The 26691-nt window shown below is 46.5% G+C and overlaps 1 protein-coding gene across 2 annotated transcripts in view; it reads right to left on the bottom strand.

Moving 5' to 3' along the window:
• Positions 1-26691, bottom strand: part of LOC134984629 (oocyte zinc finger protein XlCOF7.1-like) — a 177773-nt gene that overhangs the window by 35625 nt on the left and 115457 nt on the right. For both annotated transcript variants that reach the window (XM_063950173.1, XM_063950174.1), the window contains exon 3: positions 306-657. In XM_063950173.1, coding sequence (XP_063806243.1) covers positions 306-657 — 352 coding nt within the window. The remainder of the gene's footprint in view (positions 1-305; positions 658-26691) is intronic.

Below are 26691 nucleotides of genomic sequence, written 5' to 3'. Positions count from 1 at the left end.
ACGTTTAAGAATGGGTTAGATAAATTCCTACTGGATAAGGATATCCAGGGGTATGGTGCATAGTCATACATTATAGTTACTATAAAAAGGGATAAAATGCAACGGCTGACAGCAGCATCAGTCAGAAATTTTAGTCAAATCATCATGCATAGGACACCACAAATAGGTTGAACTCGATGGACAATTGTCTTTTTTCAACATCAGATACTATGTTACTATGACAGAGGAGGGTGTAGGATAAGAGATTGCTGTAATGACTGAGCAATGAGAATATGTGACTTCTGTAATAAGCGTTTATTACTCACCTGTGCTGATATCTGTAGGGATCTCCTCCTCCTTACACTGCTGATCACCCCTCACATACGTTTCTTCTTCTCCCTCTATATCTTCTAGCTTTATATCAGTCACATATGTCTCTTCTTCTCCCTCTATATCTTCTGCCTTTATATCAGTCACATATGTCTCTTCTTCTCCCTCTATATCTTCTGCCTTTACATCAGTCACATACGTCTCTTCTTCTCCCTCTATATCTTCTGCCTTCATATCAGTCACATACGTCTCTTCTTCTCCCTCTATATCTTCTGCCTTTACATCAGTCACATACGTCTCTTCTTCTCCCTCTGTATCTTCTGCCTTTATATCAGTCAGACAGTCATCCTAAATAGCCAACAAAACAATATACATTAATAATGTCTGATTTTTGATAGTGTAATATCAGTGTATAAAACACACAGCTTCTCTACAGATCATATAGTTACAGTCACTTTAGTATATTGGGGAGACCCTAAATCCCACCTACCTGATCCTCCTGTGGGATCCTGTGATTCTCCTCTGTACAGTCCTGAGAATACAGAGGACGGGGACATCTCTCTGGGGTATCTCTGTTACTGGGCCCATCTGTAGGAGACACACAGTGACTGAGTACAGTGTATATATGTGATTATCAGATGATGTGTGTATATAGGGGGCCCCATACCTGCTCACCACTGTACAATACATGACAGTCTCCTCTTACCCAGTGATGTGAGGGGCCGGTGATTCTCCATCATCACGTCCTTGTACAGACCCCTGTGTTCCTCTATATACTCCCCCTCCTGCATGGAGACATAGACAGTGACATCCTGACACCTTATAGGAACCTGACACACACAATGATACAGTCATCACCCAGACACATCCCCTGGTGTTACTGTATAATGTCCCATTCCCAGCAGTCTCCTCTCCAGTCATCACCCAGACACATCCCCCTGGTGCACCTGTATAATGCCCTATTCCCAGCAGTCACCTCTCCAGTCATCACCCAGACACATCCCCTGGTGTTACTGTATAATGCCCTATTCCCAGCAGTCACCTCTCCAGTCATCACCCAGACACGTCCCCTGGTGTTACTGTATAAAGCCCCATTCCCAGCAGTCTCCTCTCCAGTCATCACCCAGACACATTCCCTGGTGTTACTGTATAATGACCCATTCCTGGCAGTCACCTCTCCAGTCATCACCCAGACACGTCCCCTGGTGCACCTGTATAATGTCCCATTCCCGGCAGTCACCTCTCCAGTCATCACCCAGACACGTCCCCTGGTGTTACTGTATAATGTCCCATTCCCAGCAGTCTCCTCTCCAGTCATCACCCAGACACATCCCCCTGGTGTTACTGTATAATGCCCTATTCCCAGCAGTCACCTCTCCAGTCATCACCCAGACACATCCCCTGGTGTTACTGTATAATGCCCTATTCCCAGCAGTCACCTCTCCAGTCATCACCCAGACACATCCCCTGGTGTTACTGTATAAAGCCCCATTCCCAGCAGTCTCCTCTCCAGTCATCACCCAGACACATTCCCTGGTGTTACTGTATAATGACCCATTCCTGGCAGTCACCTCTCCAGTCATCACCCAGACACGTCCCCTGGTGCACCTGTATAATGTCCCATTCCCGGCAGTCACCTCTCCAGTCATCACCCAGACACGTCCCCTGGTGCACCTGTATAATGTCCCATTCCCGGCAGTCACCTTTCCAGTCATCACCCAGACACATTCCCTGGTGTTACTGTATAATGACCCATTCCCAGCATTCACCTCTCCAGTCATCACCCAGACACGTCCCCTGGCATTACTGTATAATGTCCCATTCCCAGCAGTCACCTTTCCAGTCATCACCCAGACACATTCCCTGGTGTTACTGTATAATGACCCATTCCCAGCAGTCACCTCTCCAATCACCCAGACACATTCCCTGGTGTTACTGTATTATTACCCATTCCCAGCATTCACCTCTCCAGTCATCACCCAGACACGTCCCCTGGTGTTACTGTATAATGTCCCATTCCGAGCAGTCACCTCTCCAGTCATCACCCAGACACGTCCCCTGGTGTTACTGTATAATGTCCCATTCCCAGCAGTCACCTCTCCAGTCTGACAATGCTAAATTCCTTTGTCGTATAAACAACCCTTTATGAAGCTAAGAACACTGTACGCTGTTTGCCTAAGAAGTACCGTAAAGGTACGCTATTTGCGTAACGATCGCTCAGCAGTAAGCGAGACGCTCAAGCGTCACGTTCGCTCACGGCCCAGTGATCACAGGACACACGTTATTGGTTATGTCTAGGGGAATGATTCGCTGTAGCGTAGCGTACACTCGAGACCACGAGGTGGTCACCAGCGATGCAGACGCTCACAACACTATACCTTTATGTTAAAACCTTATACCGATGAAATACACAGAATACCTTAATGTGAGTACAGGGTGTAAGTGCAACCTTGTGTAACCTGACTAACTACAAAGCTGCTTGTGCGTCACCGACGCTCAAGTGAACACTTAACACTATAGAAAATACACAGATGCTGGTTTAGGTTCCAAAGCCTATTAACTGTATTATCTCTAATATACTTGTAAAAGGGGATAACAGTACATATGATACACTACAATATAACAGAGACTTCCTAACCACAGATCTAAACAATAAATACAAAAAGACAATACTACACTGACCTAAATGCAATACAATACAATACTATAATACTATGAGAGATATAAGAGAAAAGAGGAGAGAGAGAGAGAGAAAGAGAGAGAGAAATTGGCTCACAGAAAGACAATGATTATGGAGAGAAACTTACGCACAAAGGGTATGATCGCCTGCGCCTCGATATCCAGCTCCCGATTATCAGCAGATAACCGTTGATGAGAGTGAGAGACTTGGATATGGTCGGCTTGCCTATTTATGCCCCACACACAATGCAATCTCATAGTCCCTACAATCCCATTGTCCATTGGCCGAAGGAATTCGGCCCTACATCATAACAAAAGGTCATAGGGTGATTCATACAGGTGGGCTGTGACGATTTCCAACAGCTCAGGTGGGTGGGAAACTGAGTTTCCCGCCGCATACCTGAGTATGTGCAAATCATAGAAATGGACATAAACTTCTTATGTCCATAACTATTCGCACGAGCGATTAATACGCTCCAAACCAACACCGGAATATTGCTAATTAAATACTCTTCCGATGTGTACCAAACACTGCAGTATGATTCCTGTTAGACCCTTCGTACGATGCAAAGAGGGATTCCTCAGGTCTGGGACATTGTATTTTAACCAAACTTTCAGAAACTATCAAAGGGATCATGATCTATAAACTACATTAATTGTGAACATTTGTAACTAATGAGTCGCACGCTACGATCACATAAACTCTACCGTAAATACGCATACCGCGCCTGCGAGTGCACGTTATTGTGGGTATGCGCTTCCACGGGAGAGCGTACGCACGCGCAGCACGGACCAGTGTGCGGTGCAAATATGGCAGTGTGCATAGAGACATTTTTCTGACTTTGACAGTCCACCCTTTGGCAGTCAATAATAACTGCCACAAAACATTTAAGGAGAAAAATGTAAGTCAGGGGTTAATTGATTTCCATGGTGGGGTAAGGAAGAAGAGAGGAGTAGGTGTGAAAAGGGTATGACCTAGTGAGAGAGTAGAAGCATGTGTGTATGAGTCCATGTTTGGAGGGTCATGTATCATCGTGCCGTACGTGTGGTAAATCAAGCTTCGAGGTATTGCGAAGTATACATTTGAATTCCTTCTTATCCCGTACTAAGGGTCTGTGGATGGGCTGTCAAACTCTACCGAGCTCATTTCGGCTATAGTTGTAACAAAATGGGGATGCACATTTTAGTTGATGATACATGAATGGGGGAAGTATGTGGTTGCTGATATCTGCGCCTGTATTCCCTATCGACTATGTGTGTCATTACCTGAGGGTTGTAGAGATGAAGATAAAGAACACTTATGGAAAATGCAATGGTATTCTATGTCAGGGAAATGTACATCTGTCGTCGAAGTTGTTTTCGGTATCTGTTGAGAGTCGTCTTCTTTGCGCTGTATTGCTCCTTGGGCATGAGCAAATAGCTTTGTCTAAGCCATCAGATTTACAAAAAATGTTGGGCTAGCGTGAGTTTAAAAGTACTAAGGAAACTGGGGATCCATGGCAAAGTTCATCAAGTGTCCATTTCTCAAGTGGTCAAAAATCCTCATCTTTGGTCTTGTCTGTTGTCTTGTTTGTATACCGTCTCGTCAGCTTCCTCGTCCAAGGGGTCTTTGTATCTTGGAGAAAAGCAGAAAAACAGGTGAAAGAAACGGACCGTATAATCGCATTTTCATCACATTCTGGTTTCTAGCATTGGGTCAAATCAAATCCAGGTTAATTACAGTTTCCTCACTCCTCAAGCTCATCACTCTTGTACTTTGTTTGCACCTCATCAAAGCCTGCCCGCATCTAAATATCAATCCGAACGATATAACGACACCCAAGATACATAGTAGAAACTTTCCAACATCCATTATGACTCCTTGAGCCCATTCTCCCAAACCGGAGAACCAATTTCGCGGGTTCAACCATGACACCCAACCAGTCAGCTCATTACCTACAGCAGCAAGGGTGAGATTGTGTTTTCGACGAAATTCCCACTTCAATTGGAGAATATCATCCATCTTTTGGTCTATGACCTCTACCGGATCCTCGGTGCTATTTGTGATATACGTGCAACACTTTATACCGTACTGTGTTGCCAATGTAACACAATATCCGCCTGTTACTGCTGTAAGGTAATTAAGAACCATCCTATGCTGAACTAGTTCTGTTTTGTAAGCTTGAAGTTCTCTTCCAGTGTATCTAAACGTGTCATCATACATTTCAGTGATATTATCTAACAAATTGGCGAGTGCGGAAATGTATCTATAATTCATCACTCCTCGAGCGGTACGAGTGAAATCTAACGCTACCAGAACCTGAATCCCGGTGGATTCATGGATAAGATCAGAGGCCGGATGCTCTAACCTTTCTGACAGTTGCCTTTTAACTCGGTGTTCGTAATGAGTGTGAGTATAAGGAGCTTGGGCACCACGGTGTATGTCCTTCATTTTGTCATGTGTAACAGTCATCACTTCAGGCAATACTTTTCCAATATAACACAATCCTTCAGAGTTTGGGGCAAGCCACTTGTACGCCTTTCTCCCGCATATGAAATATGCATCATCGGGGAGAACATATGGGACGGAGAAGGACATGACCATGTTACAAACCTTCCAGGTGAAATCTCCTGACCCTAATTCTTCCATCTGCTTAATGCACGTATCAGTTTGCACGATATGTGCACAGTATCCTGGTGATACCTCTCCAACTCTAGTAATCCTATTTCCTAAGGTATATCGATACCGGAAAGATTTTCCTCTACTAGCTATGTGGCGTACGAGCTCTGTATCTGTAGGCATTCTATCTGCTCTATGTGAAAAGGTCATGGTTTGGTTGCTCCATGACACTTCCCAATTTCCCGGTTTTCTAGGATTGGAGATGTTAAAACATAAGAGGGACCTATCCACATGGTATTGGTGGAGCTTCAAACTAGGAGGGCTGGAGATGTTAAACCTCCGGTCCACCGGTCTCCCACCACTTAGCTCAAGTACCTCCCCTAACGTTAAAGGTAATGGTACTAGCCCTGATTTGCTGTGACCCTGAGGTACTTGAGAGCATACCCAACAATCTGTTTGGTTCAACACGTTACCCACTAGAGAGTGATAGTCACTCAATGGATGCCGGTCCATATGGATATTAAAACTAGATTGGCATTTCTTTATGCATCCATCTTCAACCAGATTATCACAGAGCCTACAGATACAATTTTCCTCAGCTAACAATCCATCACAATTTCTTCTATCGGATCGTTTTCTGATACTCGCCTTTGCTCGTTGGTTTGGTTGATCTTGGAAAACTACGCCTCCATCATCATAATCGGAACCCATTCCAGAACCTCTCTCGACCTCTATGGTACTCTCGCCGGAACAGACTGCTCTGGTCAACACCATGGTTAACATCAAAATCCGGATTACAGTCTCTTGGGGCAAGTCCATCTTTGAGGAGGAAATAGAGAAGAATGAGAAAGGGGAAAAAGAAATTTTAAGGGAGAGGGGATGGGAAGTGGAGAAAAACAATAAAAGGGAGAGGGGAGTCGACAACTGCTTCTGGTCTTCAAGGCTCAGGTGCCGCCTCAGTCCTCCTGGAACAGACACTCCAGTGATACAACCTCTACCGTCTGTTCCTTATCACGGGACTTCTCTGGGTCAGCAACCTTCTTGCAGTGGGATGAATGGACCCAAGTCTCTCTCTCAGCAACCTTTAATGCTGTGGTGCTAGTCAATAAGACCTGGTATGGTCCTTCCCATCTATCAATAAGACAACCTGAGCGTAGAAAATTTCGTATCATTACATAATCCCCAGGTTCAATGTCATGACAATTACTATCTGGTAAATCAGGAATCACCAACTTCAGATTATCATTTTGATTCCTCAACTGCTTACTCATATTAATTAAGTATTTTACAGTTACTTCATTGTTACATTTCAAATCATCCTGAGGGTTAATCATGACATGCGGTTGTCGACCGAACAGAATTTCAAAAGGAGACAGATTAAGAGGGGACCTGGGAGTGGTTCTGATGCTATACAAAACAATGGGTAAAGCTTCTGGCCACGTCAGTCCTGTCTCTGCCATTACTTTACTCAATTTATTTTTAATAGTGCTGTTCACTCTTTCGACCTTCGCGCTCGCCTGTGGACGGTACGGAGTGTGCAGCTTGCTATCAATTCCCATCAACTTACACATTCCTTGGAAGACATCACCTGTAAAATGGGTACCCCTATCACTTTCAATGATTCTAGGGATACCATATCTACATACAAATTCCTGTACAATTTTCTTAGCTGTAAACATAGCAGTGTTTGTAGCTGCTGGAAAAGCTTCGACCCAATTCGAGAAAACATCTATACAGACAAGTACATACTTTAAATTTCTACATGGGGGCAATTGAATGAAGTCAATTTGTATTACTTGGAAAGGGCCGCCGGCAGGTGGGATATGGGATGGTTCTGTTGGTATTGCTTTTCCAATATTCTTTCTCAGACAGGTAAGGCATGACATTGCTCTTTTACCCGCATGAGAGGAGAATCCTGGGGCGCACCAGTATGCTCTTACCAGTTTGCACATCCCCTCCCTGCCTAGATGAGTCAGCCCGTGAGCTGCTTCAGCCAGACATGGAAGGTATGCCCTGGGGGCCACTGGTTTACCATGTCCATCCGTCCAGAGCCCTGAGGACTCCTGGCCATATCCCTTTGCCTTCCAGACTGCTCTCTCCTGAGTGGAACACAAATTCTGCATTTCACACAACTTTTGTGTGTTGATGGTATTAAATACCATCAACTGTGTGGTGTCTGTCCGTATGGGGGTAGCAGCTGCAAGCTTTGCAGCTTCGTCTGCTCGGCTGTTACCAAGGGATACTGGGTCTTGGCTATATGTATGTGCTTTACATTTGATAACAGCCACTCTGTCGGGTTCCTGTATCGCTGTTAGAAGCCTTTTTATATACGCTGCATGCGCTATCGGTGTACCAGCTGCCGTCATGAAATTTCTGAGCCGCCATAGGGCTCCGAAATCATGAACTACCCCGAACGCGTACCTAGAATCGGTGTAGATATTGGCAGACTTACCCTTAGCCAATTCACATGCTCTGGTTAGGGCGACCATTTCAGCAACCTGGGCTGAGTGAGGTGGGCCTAGCGGTTCCGCTTCTATGGTGTCTTGGTCATCTACGACTGCGTATCCAGTACACAAGTCTCCCGAGTCTGACTGTCTGTGACAACTACCGTCCGTGTAGAACGTGAGTTCCGCATCTTCCAGTGGATTGTCACTGATGTCAGGCCTTGCGGTAAAATTTTGGGTCAAATATTCCATACAATCATGTGTATCTTCCTTTGCATTAAATCCTCCTTCCCCATCACTCTCACCTCCCACCCTTTGTGCCTGTCCAGGCACACCTGGGAGAAATGTTGCAGGGTTTAATGCGCTGCATCTCCTTATGGTGATGTTTACGGGGGCCATTAATGCCAATTCCCATCTCGTAAACCTTGCTGATGAGACATGTCTGGTTTGGGCAGAATTTAATAAGGCCGATACCGCATGTGGTGTATGGATTGTGAGGTTGTGGCCTAGCACGACATCTTCGCTTTTTGTCACTAGCAATGCTATCGCCGCAACGCTACGCAAGCATGTGGGGAGGGACCGCGCTACCGTATCTAGCTGAGCGCTGTAGTATGCAACTGGCCTGCTGGCATCACCGTGTTTTTGTGTTAGTACACCTGCTGCGCACCCAGCACTTTCTGTTCCGTATAGTTCAAAGGGTTTCCCATAGTCTGGCATACCTAGTGCTGGTGCCTGCGTTAGACACTGTTTGAGTCTCTCAAATGCTGTTTCGGATTCGTCTGTATGCGAAATCCGATCAGGTTTGTTTGAGGAGACCATTTCCTGCAAAGGTAGTGCCAATATGGAAAACCCTGGGATCCAATTACGGCAATACCCACACATTCCTAAAAACGTCCTTATCTGTTGCTGGGTTTGTGGCAGTGTCATGTCTCTAATGGCTTGGATTCTATCAGCGGTCAGGTGTCTCAGTCCTTGTGTTAGACAGTGTCCCAAATATTTTACCTTAGTCTGGCATAATTGCAACTTGTCTTTGGAAACCTTATGTCCTGTGTCTGAAAGATGAAACAGGAGCTGTTTCGTATCCTTCAGGGAAGCTTCCAGTGAATCTGAACACAGCAGTAAATCATCCACATACTGTATCAATACTGATCCACTTTCTGGTTGGAAAGACTGTAAACAATCATGCAAAGCCTGAGAAAATATACTTGGACTATCTATGAAACCTTGGGGTAACCGAGTCCACGTGTATTGGACTCCTCTGTATGTGAATGCAAACAAATATTGGCTGTCAGGGTGCAGAGGTACCGAAAAGAAAGCGGAGCAGAGGTCAATAACAGTGAAGAATTTGGCAGTGGGAGGAATTTGCATTAGGATGACAGCTGGATTAGGCACTACGGGGAACTGACTCTCGACTATTTTGTTAATCCCCCTTAGATCCTGCACTAGTCTGTAACCCCTCCCCCACTCTTTTTAACAGGGAAGATGGGACTATTTGCTGTGCTGGACGTTCTTACCAGAATGCCCTGTTGTAGCAAGCGCTCTATTACGGGAAAAACTCCTAGCTCCACCTCTGGCTTCAGAGGATACTGTGGGATTTTTGGAGCTATCCTACCATCTTTTACTTGTACTACTACTGGAGCTACATTTGCCATTAATCCAGTGTCCTGTCCATCTTTTGTCCAAAGTGACTCTGGTATCTGAGATGTCATCTCTTCTACCTGGGATGGATTCCTATTTGTCATAATGGTGTGTGACATTAATTTTGATGGGGAGTCTAACATGTCTCGTACTTCCTGAGCGTGATTCTCAGGTATGTCCAAGAATACACCTTCGGGAGTACAATAAATGACGCAACCCATTTTACATAGTAAGTCTCTACCCAGGAGATTAGTTGGTGCCGATGCAGCCAGCAAAAAGGAATGCTTGGTATGCAAAGGCCCTATTGTAATCTCGGCTGGTTTGCTAACAGGGTAGTGCTGGACTACTCCTGTTACTCCCATGGCTGGAACTGTCCTACCAGTGGTTCTCATGCCCACTGTCGAATTTATCACTGACTTGGCCGCCCCTGTGTCTACAAGAAAGTTTAAAGTTTTACCAGCTACATTGATTGCAATCTCTGGTTCGCTTCCAAGACTGGCAATCAATTTAACTGGTTGCAGATTACAGGTATGGCCACACCCCTATTGGGTATGCTGACCTCCCTGAATCCCATTGGCAGCGACTATTTGTGGGGGAGTTAGCTGGGAACTACCAGAGGCATGCCAATCTCTGTTCGGGGGATATCTTTTTGTTTCCCCTGTATGTGGCTCAAAACTCCGCCTCTGTGGACCCTGCTCCCAATGTCGTGTGTTGTGTTGTTGTCTAGGGGGTTGAAAAGATCTTTGTACATTCTTTGTTCTACATTCTCGTGCAAAGTGTCCCGGTCTGTTACAAGAAAAACATGTTATTCCACTTGCCTTACCCACAGGATTCGGTGGTACATACGCAGGCTGCCTTGTGGTCAGCGCCTGTATACTTACGGACATCAACTTATCACTTTGCGCCTCCCTGTGCCTAGTGATATTTCTGTCGTGATCAATAGCAGCCTCTCTCAATGTGGATACTGACAGACCTCGCCAGCATGGTTGCGTGGTCTGTACCCTAGCTTTTAATGTTTCTTTCAAACCATCCATCAGTACAGATACTGCTACTTCTCGATGGTTTGGGTTGGTCTTTATGTCTTCTATACCAGTGTACTTTGCCATGTCTAATAGTGCCCGGTGAAAATATTCTGTTGCCGTTTCGGACTCCTTTTGCTTGATGGAAAATATTTTATTCCATTTAACAACGGCTGGGAAATACTCCTTTAGCTGCAAATTTATCCTTTTTACATTATCCTTGTTGTACACGTCTGTAAGCGGTACATCTTTATCCAATACACAGTCAGCTAAAAATTGAGTTGCATCAACATTGGAAGGTAAACAAGCTCTTAGCAGTATCTGCCAATCCTTGTTGTTGGGTTCTACAGTGTTACCTAAATCCCTGATGTATTTTTGGCTAGCAACTAAGTCCTTCCTGGGGTCAGGAAATTCGGACACTATTGTTCTTAATTCCATTCTGGAAAATGGAGTGTACATGGCAATATTCCTTATGGGAGTGGCTCCAGACACATCTGTTTTTCCATTGGGAACTGCTATTACTCTTACAGGGGCAATTCTAACAGCCTCTTCCTGTGTAGATTCTACAGCTTGTTGTGGTACAATTGTTTCAGTGTAGTGCATGGTGCCGTACTCACCCGTTGACACGACCTCACCTATCCCTCCGCTAGGGGCTTTCGCTAATCTCGTGGGTGTTGCAGTGCCTACTGTGGTTTCTGCTATGGTGGCCGCAAGAGAGAGAGCTGAAATTGTTGCTGAATCGTCTTCTTGATCACACTCCTGAGGAAGGTTCAAAACAGGGTACAACTTGCACGGGTTAATACTTGCATGAGTTATTTGGTTAACATCATTAACATTTACAGTGTTACTAAGAGTTTGTGTTTTACAACCCAGTGCGTTTCTCTCCGCAATCAACTTCTCTCCTGCAATGTATGGTGGAGGAGGAGCTGTGGCAATCAACTTCCTGACTGCCCCAGATCCTGCCGCCAGAGCCAAACCTCTCTGTATCTCACCTTCCTGGTGCCATAACTGTAAGTAATCATGATGTTGAATTCGTCTCTGATGATTTTACGAGACATATCCTCCTCCTTAAATTTTGTAACACCTCTGGACTAAAGCTACCTATTCTTGGGAATTTGTCCCTGTCTTGTACAGTCATTCTCTCCCATTCATCACATAAAACCTCTGTGTGACTACCGTATTTTTCACACATGATGTATCTTGCCGACCCGACTGGTCGGTTCACAGAATCAACCTGAACCTGGGTTGATCGCCCCCTACCTGAGCAACTGGCCCCCATAGTCTGTAGGTGTTGCTTACTACTCCTTGGATTTCTGTATCAAGGTTTTCAGCAAGCCTTTACAGACAACCAAATTACTCCACAGTAGGCCGGCGGTGGCGGTTTACCGAGTACCCCACTCACTCGCCCACCTCGACCAATACGACCTGTAAACACCGTTATGATGCCAGCGTACTCGATACAGGGCCCCTATGGAACCTTCAGTTTACTGGAACATATGAGGGTTACCCGCAGGACACTTACTCTTTCCAGTAAAGTTGGGGTTGTTAGATAGTTCCTGAGTGACCAGCGAACTTCCCTTCCAAAAATAAAAAATTACACAAATCACGTCAGAATGTACAAATAGCGTTTGTGACCCCTTTACTCTAATGGTATTAGGTCAGATTACTAACTACTGCACACAATTACGTGTGGTCCAATCGTTCAGTACACAAGCACTACTTGTCATGTACTGAAAGATCAATGGAATCGATGTTTCCGGCCGCGATTCCTTCAGCAAGAGCTTATGGCCTATATGGGTTCTGCACCAACACCCCAGGCGTTGTGCCACTGGACTTTTATAGCGGACCTTTTACCTTACGACCTCCTGGTCTTATTACCTTATGGTCCGCTATACTCTAAATGCTCAAATATTATTTAACCAGGGATGCCTCCCTGGCCACCGTATATGTCACTTACACGTATGTACCTTGACGAGTACCCGGCTTTTCTTGTGGTTCCACCTTTAAAATTGTATAAACACACTCACTCAACACATGTACACTTTGTTTCTATGTCTATTTCTGCGCAGAAATTGTCTTTAGGCCAAAAGTGTTACCAATTAGGAGCAGGATCTGTTAAACTAAATTTCAGTTTTTCCAAAAATAGATTTGCGTTATTTACCGCGTCGCGTTATCTACCGCTGTGCGTTACTTATCGCCTTTGCGCTAATTATCGCTTTGCGCTAATTCAACTTTTCGTGACTTGAGCTACGTGGGCGTAACCAGACGCTACGTTGCGTAATGTACGCTGCGTGTGTCTGCCTTTTGGATTGCGTACGCTAGTCTTTGTTAGCGACACGTGTACGCAATGCAAAGGATCCACCGTAACACAATATATACTTTTATCAATGTAAATGATCCCTGATCATCTACCGCAATCCACACTGACTGCCTCGTATATCAGACAAGCCGTGTGTTGTTCTATACTTTAACTATCACCTTTACTATGAAATAACAGCAAATCTCTTTTAGCACTTTCTATCAACTAAAAATTGGCAAACAGGAATAGTGATATACGAAAATGAAACAGAAAATGCAGATATATATATGCGTGCGTGTATACGCAAGACAGAAGAGAAATAAAACAGTTTTAAAAAGACACAAGCGTTTTGTTCTTACTTCCGGTTCCCGGATTCCTTCAGCACTCTTTACCTAAGCGAAGCAGACGCTTATCCCGTCAGCAACTGTGAGACAACCTCCCACCCTTTGCTGAGGGATAATGTCTGCTGATCTACCTAGTGCAGATATGAGAAGGATCGGACGAGTCCCCAATTGACAATGCTAAATTCCTTTGTCGTATAAACAACCCTTTATGAAGCTAAGAACACTGTACGCTGTTTGCCTAAGAAGTACCGTAAAGGTACGCTATTTGCGTAACGATCGCTCAGCAGTAAGCGAGACGCTCAAGCGTCACGTTCGCTCACGGCCCAGTGATCACAGGACACACGTTATTGGTTATGTCTAGGGGAATGATTCGCTGTAGCGTAGCGTACACTCGAGACCACGAGGAGGTCACCAGCGATGCAGACGCTCACAACACTATACCTTTATGTTAAAACCTTATACCGATGAAATACACAGAATACCTTAATGTGAGTACAGGGTGTAAGTGCAACCTTGTGTAACCTGACTAACTACAAAGCTGCTTGTGCGTCACCGACGCTCAAGTGAACACTTAACACTATAGAAAATACACAGATGCTGGTTTAGGTTCCAAAGCCTATTAACTGTATTATCTCTAATATACTTGTAAAAGGGGATAACAGTACATATGATACACTACAATATAACAGAGACTTCCTAACCACAGATCTAAACAATAAATACAAAAAGACAATACTACACTGACCTAAATGCAATACAATACAATACTATAATACTATGAGAGATATAAGAGAAAAGAGGAGAGAGAGAGAGAGAAAGAGAGAGAGAAATTGGCTCACAGAAAGACAATGATTATGGAGAGAAACTTACGCACAAAGGGTATGATCGCCTGCGCCTCGATATCCAGCTCCCGATTATCAGCAGATAACCGTTGATGAGAGTGAGAGACTTGGATATGGTCGGCTTGCCTATTTATGCCCCACACACAATGCAATCTCATAGTCCCTACAATCCCATTGTCCATTGGCCGAAGGAATTCGGCCCTACATCATAACAAAAGGTCATAGGGTGATTCATACAGGTGGGCTGTGACGATTTCCAACAGCTCAGGTGGGTGGGAAACTGGGTTTCCCGCCGCATACCTGAGTATGTGCAAATCATAGAAATGGACATAAACTTCTTATGTCCATAACTATTCGCACGAGCGATTAATAGGCTCCAAACCAACACCGGAATATTGCTAATTAAATACTCTTCCGATGGGTACCAAACACTGCAGTATGATTCCTGTTAGACCCTTCGTACGATGCAAAGAGGGATTCCTCAGGTCTGGGACATTGTATTTTAACCAAACTTTCAGAAACTATCAAAGGGATCATGATCTATAAACTACATTAATTGTGAACATTTGTAACTAATGAGTCGCACGCTACGATCACATAAACTCTACCGTAAATACGCATACCGCGCCTGCGAGTGCACGTTATTGCGGGTATGCGCTTCCACGGGAGAGCGTACGCACGCGCAGCACGGACCAGTGTGCGGTGCAAATATGGCAGTGTGCATAGAGACATTTTTCTGACTTTGACAAGTCATCACCCAGACACGTCCCCTGGTGTTACTGTATAATGTCCCATTCCCAGCAGTCACCTCTCCAGTCATCACCCAGACACGTCCCCTGGTGTTACTGTATAATGTCTCAATCCCAGCAGTCACCTCTCCAGTCATCACCCAGACACATCCCCTGGTATTACTGTTTAATGCCCCATTCCCAGCAGTCACCTCTCCAGTCAGCAGCTGAATGATCTTGTTGGAGAGTTCCAGGATCTTCTGGTTATTGTACCTCATGTATCAGTGACTGAGGTGGAGGCACCGTGATGGGGCTCTGGGTCCTGCTCAGTCCTACACACAATGCGATGGCTGCTGGGTGTCTCACACTCACCGGATGTCTTCTTCACTACTTTGTTAACCTGCAAAATGGAGAAGACATCAATATCAATGTAAATGCTCCGAGATCCCTCACCTCTCCAGTCATGTCCCTGTATTATTACTATAGATATAAGTGACGTCACTGTGACACCCACAGATCCACTCACCTCCCCAGTCATGTCCCTGTATTATTACTGTAGATATTAGTGATGTCACTGTGACACTAGAGATGAGCGCCTGAAATTTGTCGGGTTTTGTGTTTTGGTTTTGGGTTCGGTTCCGCGGACGTGTTTTGGGTTCGACCGCGTTTTGGCAAAACCTCACCGAATTTTTTTTGTCGGATTCGGGTGTGTTTTGGATTCGGGTATTTTTTTCAAAAAACACTAAAAAACAGCTTAAATCATAGAATTTGGGGGTCATTTTGATCCCAAAGTATTATTAACCTCAAAAACCATAATTTACACTCATTTTCAGTCTATTCTGAACACCTCACACCTCACAATATTATTTTTAGTCCTAAAATTTGCACCGAGGTCGCTGTGTGAGTAAGATAAGCGACCCTAGTGGCCGACACAAACACCGTGCCCATCTAGGAGTGGCACTGCAGTGTCACGCAGGATGTCCCTTCCAAAAAACCCTCCCAAACAGCACATGACGCAAAGAAAAAAAGAGGCGCAATGAGGTAGCTGACTGTGTGAGTAAGATAAGCGACCCTAGTGGCCGACACAAACACCGGGCCCATCTAGGAGTGGCACTGCAGTGTCACGCAGGATGTCCCTTCCAAAAAACCCTCCCCAAACAGCACATGACGCAAAGAAAAAAAGAGGCGCAATGAGGTAGCTGACTGTGTGAGTAAGATTAGCGACCCTAGTGGCCGACACAAACACCGGGCCCATCTAGGAGTGGCACTGCAGTGTCACGCAGGATGTCCCTTCCAAAAAACCCTCCCCAAACAGCACATGACGCAAAGAAAAAAAGAGGCGCAATGAGGTAGCTGACTGTGTGAGTAAGATTAGCGACCCTAGTGGCCGACACAAACACCGGGCCCATCTAGGAGTGGCACTGCAGTGTCACGCAGGATGTCCCTTCCAAAAAACCCTCCCCAAACAGCACATGACGCAAAGAAAAAAAGAGGCGCAATGAGGTAGCTGACTGTGTGAGTAAGATTAGCGACCCTAGTGGCCGACACAAACACCGTGCCCATCTAGGAGTGGCACTGCAGTGTCACGCAGGATGTCCCTTCCAAAAAACCCTCCCCAAACAGCACATGACGCAAAGAAAAAAAGAGGCGCAATGAGGTAGCTGACTGTGTGAGTAAGATTAGCGACCCTAGTGGCCGACACAAACACCGTGCCCATCTAGGAGTGGCACTGCAGTGTCACGCAGGATGTCCCTTCCAAAAAACCCTCCCCAAACAGCACATGACGCAAAGAAAAAAAGAGGCGCAATGAGGTAGCTGACTGTGTGAGTAAGATTAGCGACCCTAGTGGCCGACACAAACACCGTGCCCATCTAGGAGTGGCACTGCAGTGTCACGCAGGATGTCCCTTCCAAAAAACCCTCCCCAAACAGCACATGACGCAAAGAAAAAAAGAGGCGCAATGAGGTAGCTGACTGTGTGAGTAAGATTAGCGACCCTAGTGGCCGACACAAACACCGTGCCCATCTAGGAGTGGCACTGCAGTGTCACGCAGGATGGCCCTTCCAAAAAACCCTCCCCAAACAGCACATGACGCAAAGAAAAATAAAAGAAAAAAGAGGTGCAAGATGGAATTGTCCTTGGGCCCTCCCACCCACCCTTATGTTGTATAAACAGGACATGCACACTTTAACCAACCCATCATTTCAGTGACAGGGTCTGCCACACGACTGTGACTGAAATGACGGGTTGGTTTGGACCCCCACCAAAAAAGAAGCAATTAATCTCTCCTTGCACAAACTGGCTCTACAGAGGCAAGATGTCCACCTCATCATCATCCTCCGATATATCACCGTGTTGTACATCCCCCTCCTCACAGATTATCAATTCGTCCCCCCTGGAATCCACCATGTCAGCTCCCTGTGTACTTTGTGGAGGCAATTGCTGCTGGTCAATGTCTCCGCGGAGGAATTGATTATAATTCATTTTAATGAACATCATCTTCTCCACATTTTCTGGATGTAACCTCGTACGCCGATTGCTGACAAGGTGAGCGGCGGCACTAAACACTCTTTCGGAGTACACACTTGTGGGAGGGCAACTTAGGTAGAATAAAGCCAGTTTGTGCAAGGGCCTCCAAATTGCCTCTTTTTCCTGCCAGTATAAGTACGGACTGTGTGACGTGCCTACTTGGATGCGGTCACTCATATAATCCTCCACCATTCTATCAATGGTGAGAGAATCATATGCAGTGACAGTAGACGACATGTCCGTAATGGTTGTCAGGTCCTTCAGTCCGGACCAGATGTCAGCATCAGCAGTCGCTCCAGACTGCCCTGCATCACCGCCAGCGGGTGGGCTCGGAATTCTGAGCCTTTTCCTCGCACCCCCAGTTGCGGGAGAATGTGAAGGAGGAGATGTTGACAGGTCGCGTTCCGCTTGACTTGACAATTTTCTCACCAGCAGGTCTTTGAAACCCAGCAGACTTGTGTGCGCCGGAAAGAGAGATCCAAGGTAGGTTTTAAATCTAGGATCGAGCACGGTGGCCAAAATGTAGTGCTCTGATTTCAACAGATTGACCACCCGTGAATCCTTGTTAAGCGAATTAAGGGCTCCATCCACAAGTCCCACATGCCTAGCGGAATCGCTCTGTCTTAGCTCCTCCTTCAATGTCTCCAGCTTCTTCTGCAAAAGCCTGATGAGGGGAATGACCTGACTCAGGCTGGCAGTGTCTGAACTGACTTCACGTGTGGCAAGTTCAAAGGGCATCAGAACCTTGCACAACGTTGAAATCATTCTCCACTGCGCTTGAGACAGGTGCATTCCACCTCCTATATCGTGCTCAGTTGTATAGGCTTGAATGGCCTTTTGCTGCTCCTCCAACCTCTGAAGCATATAGAGGGTTGAATTCCACCTCGTTACCACCTCCTGCTTCAGATGATGGCAGGGCAGGTTCAGGCGTTTTTGGTGGTGCTCCAGTCTTCTGTACGTGCTGCCTGTACGCCGAAAGTGTCCCGCAATTTTTCTGGCCACCGCCAGCATCTCTTGCACGCCCCTGTCGTTTTTTAAAAAATTCTGCACCACCAAATTCAAGGTATGTGCAAAACATGGGACGTGCTGGAATTTGCCCAGATTTAATGCACGCACAATATTGCTGGCGTTGTCCGATGCCACAAATCCACAGGAGAGTCCAATTGGGGTAAGCCATTCCGCGATGATCTTCCTCAGTTGCCGTAAGAGGTTTTCAGCTGTGTGCGTATTCTGGAAACCGGTGATACAAAGCGTAGCCTGCCTAGGAAAGAGTTGGCGTTTGCGAGATGCTGCTACTGGTGCCGCCGCTGCTGTTCTTGCGGCGGGAGTCCATACATCTACCCAGTGGGCTGTCACAGTCATATAGTCCTGACCCTGCCCTGCTCCACTTGTCCACATGTCCGTGGTTAAGTGGACATTGGGTACAACTGAATTTTTTAGGACACTGGTGAGTCTTTTTCTGAGGTCCGTGTACATTTTCGGTATCGCCTGCCTAGAGAAGTGGAACCTAGATGGTATTTGGTAACGGGGGCACACTGCCTCAATAAAATGTCTAGTTCCCTGTGAACTAACGGCGGATACCGGACGCACGTCTAACACCAACATAGTTGTCAAGGCCTCAGTTATCCGCTTTGCAGCAGGATGACTGCTGTGATATTTCATCTTCCTCGCAAAGGACTGTTGAACAGTCAATTGCTTACTGGAAGTAGTACAAGCGGGCTTACGACTTCCCCTCTGGGATGACCATCGACTCCCAGCAGCAACAACAGCAGCGCCAGCAGCAGTAGGCGTTACACGCAAGGATGCATCGGAGGAATCCCAGGCAGGAGAGGAATCGTCAGAATTGCCAGTGACATGGCCTGCAGGACTATTGGCTTTCCTGGGGAAGGAGGAAATTGACACTGAGGGAGTTGGTGGGGTGGTTTGCGTGAGTTTGGTTACAAGAGGAAGGTATTTACTGGTCAGTGGACTGCTTCCGCTGTCGGCCCAAGTTTTTGAACTTGTCACTGACTTATTATGAATGCGCTGCAGGTGACGTATAAGGGAGGATGTTCCGAGGTGGTTAACGTCCTTACCCCTACTTATTACAGCTTGACAAAGGGAACACACGGCTTGACACCTGTTGTCCGCATTTCTGGTGAAATACTTCCACACCGAAGAGCTGATTTTTTTGGTATTTTCACCAGGCATGTCAACGGCCATATTCCTCCCACGGACAACAGGTGTCTCCCCGGGTGCCTGACTTAAACAAACCACCTCACCATCAGAATCCTCCTGGTCAATTTCCTCCCCAGCGCCAGCAACACCCATATCCTCCTCATCCTGGTGTACTTCAACACTGACATCTTCAATCTGACTATCAGGAACTGGACTGCGGGTGCTCCTTCCAGCACTTGCGGGGGGCTTGCAAATGGTGGAAGGCGCATGCTCTTCACGTCCAGTTTTGGGAAGGTCAGGCATCGCAACCGACACAATTGGACTCTCCTTGTGGATTTGGGATTTCGAAGAATGCACAGTTCTTTGCTGTGCTGCTTTTGCCAGCTTGAGTCTTTTCATTTTTCTAGCGAGAGGCTGAGTGCTTCCATCCTCATGTGAAGCTGAACCACTAGCCATGAACATAGGCCAGGGCCTCAGCCGTTCCTTGCCACTCCGTGTGGTAAATGGCATATTGGCAAGTTTACGCTTCTCCTCCGACAATTTTATTTTAGGTTTTGGAGTCCTTTTTTTTCTGATATTTGGTGTTTTGGATTTGACATGCTCTGTACTATGACATTGGGCATCGGCCTTGGCAGACGACGTTGCTGGCATTTCATCGTCTCGGCCATGACTAGTGGCAGCAGCTTCAGCACGAGGTGGAAGTGGATCTTGATCTTTCCCTAATTTTGGAACCTCAACATTTTTGTTCTCCATATTTTATAGGCAGAACTAAAAGGCACCTCAGGTAAACAATGGAGATGGATGGATTGGATACTAGTATACAATTATGGACGGACTGCCACGGTTAGGTGGTATAAAAAAACCACGGTTAGGTGGTATATAATACAATTATGGATGGACGGACTGCCTGCCGAGTGCCGACACAGAGGTAGCCACAGCCGTGAACTACCGCACTGTACACTGGTTGATAAAGAGATAGTAGTATACTCGTAACAACTAGTATGACGACGGTATAAAGAAAGAAAAAAAAACCACGGTTAGGTGGTATATAATACAATTATGGATGGACGGACTGCCTGCCGAGTTCCGACACAGAGGTAGCCACAGCCGTGAACTACCGCACTGTACACTGGTTGATAAAGAGATAGTAGTATACTCGTAACAACTAGTATGACGACGGTATAAAGAAAGAAAAAAAAACCACGGTTAGGTGGTATATATAATTTATATAATACAATTATGGATGGACAGACTGCCTGCCGAGTGCCGACACAGAGGTAGCCACAGCCGTGAACTACCGCACTGTACACTGGTTGATAAAGAGATAGTAGTATACTCGTAACAACTAGTATGACGACGGTATAAAGAAAGAAAAAAAAACCACGGTTAGGTGGTATATATATAATACAATTATGGATGGACGGACTGCCTGCCGGGTGCCGACACAGAGGTAGCCACAGCCGTGAACTACCGCACTGTACACTGGTTGATAAAGAGATAGTAGTATACTCGTAACAACTAGTATGACGACGGTATAAAGAAAGAAAAAAAAACCACGGTTAGGTGGTATATAATACAATTATGGATGGACGGACTGCCTGCCGGGTGCCGACAGAGGTAGCCACAGCCGTGAACTACCGCACTGTACTGTGTCTGCTGCTAATATAGACTGGTTGATAAAGAGATAGTATACAATACTACTAATATATATACTGGTGGTCAGGTCACTGGTCACTAGTCACACTGGCAGTGGCACTCCTGCAGCAAAAGTGTGCACTGTTTAATTTTAATATAATATTATTATCATGTACTCCTGGCTCCTGCTATAACAACCTGCAGTGCTCCCCAGTCTCCCCCACAATTATAAGCTTTATATACATTGATGTGCAGCACACTGGGCTGAGGAGTGCACACAGACTGAGTCACTGTGTGTATCGTTTTTTTCAGGCAGAGAACGGATATATTAAATAAAACAAACAACTGCACTGTCTCTGGTGGTCACTGGTCACTGTGGTCGTCAGTCACTAAACTCTGTCTGCACTCTCTTCTACAGTATCACAGCAATCTCTCTCTCTCTCTCTCTCTCTCTCTCTCTCAACCCTAATCTAAATGGAGAGGACGCCAGCCACGTCCTCTCCCTATCAATCTCAATGCACGTGTGAAAATGGCGGCGACGCGCGGCTCCTTATATAGAATCCGAGTCTCGCGAGAATCCGACAGCGTCATGATGACGTTCGGGCGCGCTCGGGTTAACCGAGCAAGGCGGGAAGATCCGAGTCGCTCGGACCCGTGAAAAAAAACATGAAGTTCGTGCGGGTTCGGATTCAAAGAAACCGAACCCGCTCATCTCTATGTGACACTCCCAGATCCCCTCACCTCCCCAGTCATGTCCCTGTATTATTACAATGGATATAAGTGATGTCACTGTGACACTCCCAGATCCCTTCACCTTCCTAGTCATGTCCCTGTATTATTACTATAGAGATAAGCGATGTCACAGTGACATTCCCAGGAGTATGATATACATTTGCTTCATACTGCTCCAATTATCATCTGTTACACATGCCAGGGATTTTATGGTCTCTGCTTTAATATAATCTAGAATTTTAGCAATATTTTCAATCCCAACAATTACATAATAAAATTAACAATAGTAATAATAATAATACCAGGACTCCACAAGCTGCTGTCCCTGTATAATAATAACCGTACAAAAAAAAATGCCCCCCCTGTACAGCACTAATAACAACAACAGGACACCCCATTCTGCTCTCCTTTACAGTAATAATAAAATGACATTACAGGATGCTCCCCCTGTATAATAATAACAACAACAACAGGACACTACAGGCCGCTCCCTCTGTATAATAATAATAACAGGACACCACTGGCTGCTCTCCGTGTATAATAACAGGACACCCCATTCTGCTCTCCTTTATAGTAATAATAAAAATAAGAATTTACTTACCGATAATTCTATTTCTCGTAGTCCGTAGTGGATGCTGGGGACTCCGTCAGGACCATGGGGATAGCGGCTCCGCAGGAGACAGGGCACAAAATTAAAAGTTTGACCACTAGGTGGTGTGCACTGGCTCCTCCCCCTATGACCCTCCTCCAAGCCTCAGTTAGGATACTGTGCCCGGACGAGCGTACACAATAAGGAAGGATTTTGAATCCCGGGTAAGACTCATACCAGCCACACCAATCACACTGTACAACTTGTGATCTGTACCCAGTTAACAGCATGATAACAGAGGAGCCGCTGAAAAGATGGCTTCCAACAATAATAACCCGATTTTTGTAACCATAACTATGTACAAGTATTGCAGACCATCCGCACTTGGGACGGGCGCCCAGCATCCACTACGGACTACGAGAAATAGAATTATTGGTAAGTAAATTCTTATTTTCTCTGACGTCCTAAGTGGATGCTGGGGACTCCGTCAGGACCATGGGGATTATACCAAAGCTCCCAAACGGGCGGGAGAGTGCGGATGACTCTGCAGCACCGAATGAGAGAACTCCAGGTCCTCCTTAGCCAGGGTATCAAAATTGTAGAATTTTACAAACGTGTTCTCCCCTGACCACGTAGCTGCTCGGCAGAGTTGTAATGCCGAGACCCCTCGGGCAGCCGCCCAAGATGAGCCCACCTTCCTTGTGGAGTGGGCATTTACAGATTTTGGCTGTGGCAGGCCTGCCACAGAATGCGCAAGTTGAATTGTGCTACAAATCCAACGAGCAATCGTCTGCTTAGACGCAGGAGCACCCAGCTTGTTGGGTGCATACAGTATAAACAGCGAGTCAGACTTTCTGACTCCAGCCGTCCTTGAAATATATATTTTTAAGGCTCTGACAACGTCCAACAACTTGGAGTCCTCCAAGTCGCTAGAAGCCGCAGGCACCACAATAGGTTGGTTCAGGTGAAACGCTGATACCACCTTAGGGAGAAACTGAGGACGCGTCCGCAGTTCTGCCCTGTCCGAATGGAAAATCAGATATGGGCTTTTGTACGATAAAGCCGCCAACTCTGACACTCTCCTGGCCGAAGCCAGGGCCAGTAGCATGGTCACTTTCCATGTAAGATATTTCAAATCCACCGATTTGAGTGGCTCAAACCAATGGGATTTGAGGAATTCCAAAACTACATTGAGATCCCACGGTGCCACTGGAGGCACAACCGGGGGCTGTATATGTAGTACTCCTTTGACAAAAGTTTGGACTTCAGGAACTGAAGCCAATTCTTTCTGGAAGAAAATCGACAGGGCCGAAATTTGAACCTTAATGGACTCCAATTTGAGGCCCATAGACAATCCTGTTTGCAGGAAATGTAGGAATCGACCCAGTTGAAATTCCTCCGTCGCCGTCACACCACGCAACATATTTTCTCCAAATGCGGTGATAATGCTGTGCGGTCACTTCCTTCCTGGCTTTAATCAGGGTAGGGATGACTTCTTCCGGAATGCCTTTTTCCTTCAGGATCCGGCGTTCAACCGCCATGCCGTCAAACGCAGCCGCGGTAAGTCTTGGAATAGACAAGGTCCCTGCTGAAGCAGGTCCCTTCTTAGAGGTAGGGGCCACGGATCTTCCGTGAGCATCTCCTGAAGTTCCGGGTACCAAGTCCTTCTTGGCCAATCCGGAGCCACGAGTATCGTTCTTACTCCCCTTTGCCGTATAATTCTCAGTACCTTGGGTATGAGAGGCAGAGGAGGGAACACATACACTGACTGGTACACCCATGGTGTTACCAGGGCGTCCACAGCTATTGCCTGAGGATCTCTTGACCTGGCGCAATACCTGTCCAGTTTTTTGTTGAGGCGGGACGCCATCATGTCCACCATTGGTTTTTCCCAACGGATCACAAGCATGTGGAAGACTTCTGGATGAAGTCCCCACTCTCCCGGGTGAAGGTCGTGTCTGCTGAGGAAGTCTGCTTCCCAGTTGTCCACTCCCGGAATGAACACTGCTGACAGTGCTATCACATGATTTTCCGCCCAGCGAAGAATCCTTGCAGCTTCTGCCATTGCCCCCCTGCTTCTTGTGCCGCCCTGTCTGTTTACGTGGGCGACTGCCGTGATGTTGTCCGACTGGATCAACACCGGCTGACCCTGAAGCAGAGGTTTTGCCAGGCTTAGAGCATTGTAAATTGCTCTTAGCTCCAGTATATTTATGTGAAGAGACGTCTCCAGGCTTGACCACACGCCCTGGAAGTTTCTTCCCTGTGTGACTGCTCCCCAGCCTCTCAGACTGGCATCCGTGGTCACCAGGACCCAGTCCTGTATGCCGAATCTGCGGCCCTCTAACAGATGAGCACTCTGCAACCACCACAGAAGAGACACCTTTGTCCTCGGAGACAGGGTTATCCGCTGATGCATCTGCAGATGCGATCCGGACCATTTGTCCAGCAGATCCCACTGAAAAATTTGTGCGTGGAATCTGCCGAATGGAATCGCTTCGTAAGAAGCCACCATTTTTCCCAGGACTCTTGTGCATTGATGCACAGACACTTTTCCTGGTTTTAGGAGGTTCCTGACAAGTTCGGATAACTCCCTGGCTTTCTCCTCCGGAAGAAACACCTTTTTCTGAACAGTGTCCAGAATCATCCCTAGGAACAGCAGACGTGTCGTCGGGCTCAGCTGGGATTTTGGAAAATTTAGAATCCACCCGTGCTGTTGCAGCACTACTTGGGTTAGTGCTACACTGACCTCTAGCTGTTCTCTGGACCTTGCCCTTATCAGGAGATCGTCCAAGTAAGGGATAATTAAGACGCCTTTTCTTCGAAGAAGAATCATCATTTCGGCCATTACCTTGGTAAAGACCCGGGGTGCCGTGGACAATCCAAACGGCAGCGTCTGAAACTGATAATGACAGTTTTGTACCACGAACCTGAGGTACCCTTGGTGTGAAGGGCAGATTGGGACATGGAGGTAAACATCCTTGATGTCCAAGGACACCATAAAGTCCCCTTCTTCCAGATTCGCTATCACTGCTCTGAGTGACTCCATCTTGAACTTTTGTATGTACATGTTCAAAGACTTCAGATTTAGAATAGGTCTTACCGAGCCGTCCGGCTTCGGTACCACAAACAGCGTGGAATAATACCCCTTTCCTTGTTGTAGGAGGGGTACCTTGACTATCACCTGCTGAGAATACAGCTTGTGAATGGCTTCCAATACCGTCGCCCTGTCGGAAGGAGACGTTGGTAAAGCAGACTTCAGGAACCGGCGAGGGAGAGACGTCTCGAATTCCAACCTGTAACCCTGAGATACTACCTGCAGGATCCAGGGGTCCACTTGCGAGTGAGCCCACTGCGCGCTGAAATTCTTGAGGCGACCCCCCACCGCACCTGAGTCCGCTTGTAAGGCCCCAGCGTCATGCTGAGGACTTTGCAGAAGCGGGGGAGGGCTTCTGCTCCTGGGAGGGAGCTGCTTGCTGCAGTCTCTTACCCTTTCCTTTGCCTCGGGGCAGATATGAATGTCCTTTTGCCCGCTTGTTCTTATGGGAACGAAAGGACTGCGGCTGAAAAGACGGTGTCTTTTTCTGCTGGGAGGTGACCCGAGGTAAAAAGGTGGATTTTCCGGCTGTTGCCGTGGCCACCAAGTCCGATAGACCGACCCCAAATAACTCCTCCCCTTTATACAGCAATACTTCCATATGCCGCTTGGAATCCGCATCACCTGACCACTGTCGCGTCCATAAACTTCTTCTGGCAGAGATGGACAGTGCACTTACCCTTGATGCCAGAGTGCAAATATCCCTCTGTGCATCTCGCATATAAAGAAATGCATCCTATAGTCAATAAAATACTGTCCCTATCCAGGGTATCAATATTTTCAGTCAGTGACTCCGACCAAGCCACCCCAGCACTGCACATCCATGCTGATGCGATAGCTGGTCGCAGTATAACACCAGTATGTGTGTATATACTTTTTAGGGTATTTTCCAGCCTCCTATCAGTTGGGTCTTTGAGGGCGGCCGTTTCTGGAGACGGTAACGCCACTTGTTTTGATAAGCATGTGAGCGCCTTATCTACCCTAGGGGGTGTTTCCCAACGCGCCCTAACCTCTGGCGGGAAAGGGTATAATGCCAATAACTTCTTTGAAATTA

Source organism: Pseudophryne corroboree (assembly GCF_028390025.1).
Source record: "Pseudophryne corroboree isolate aPseCor3 chromosome 3 unlocalized genomic scaffold, aPseCor3.hap2 SUPER_3_unloc_7, whole genome shotgun sequence".
In the NCBI taxonomy this organism is placed as follows: domain Eukaryota; kingdom Metazoa; phylum Chordata; class Amphibia; order Anura; family Myobatrachidae; genus Pseudophryne; species Pseudophryne corroboree.
The sequence above is the reverse complement of the archived record's forward strand: the minus strand, read 5'-3'. Positions and strand labels throughout refer to the sequence as shown.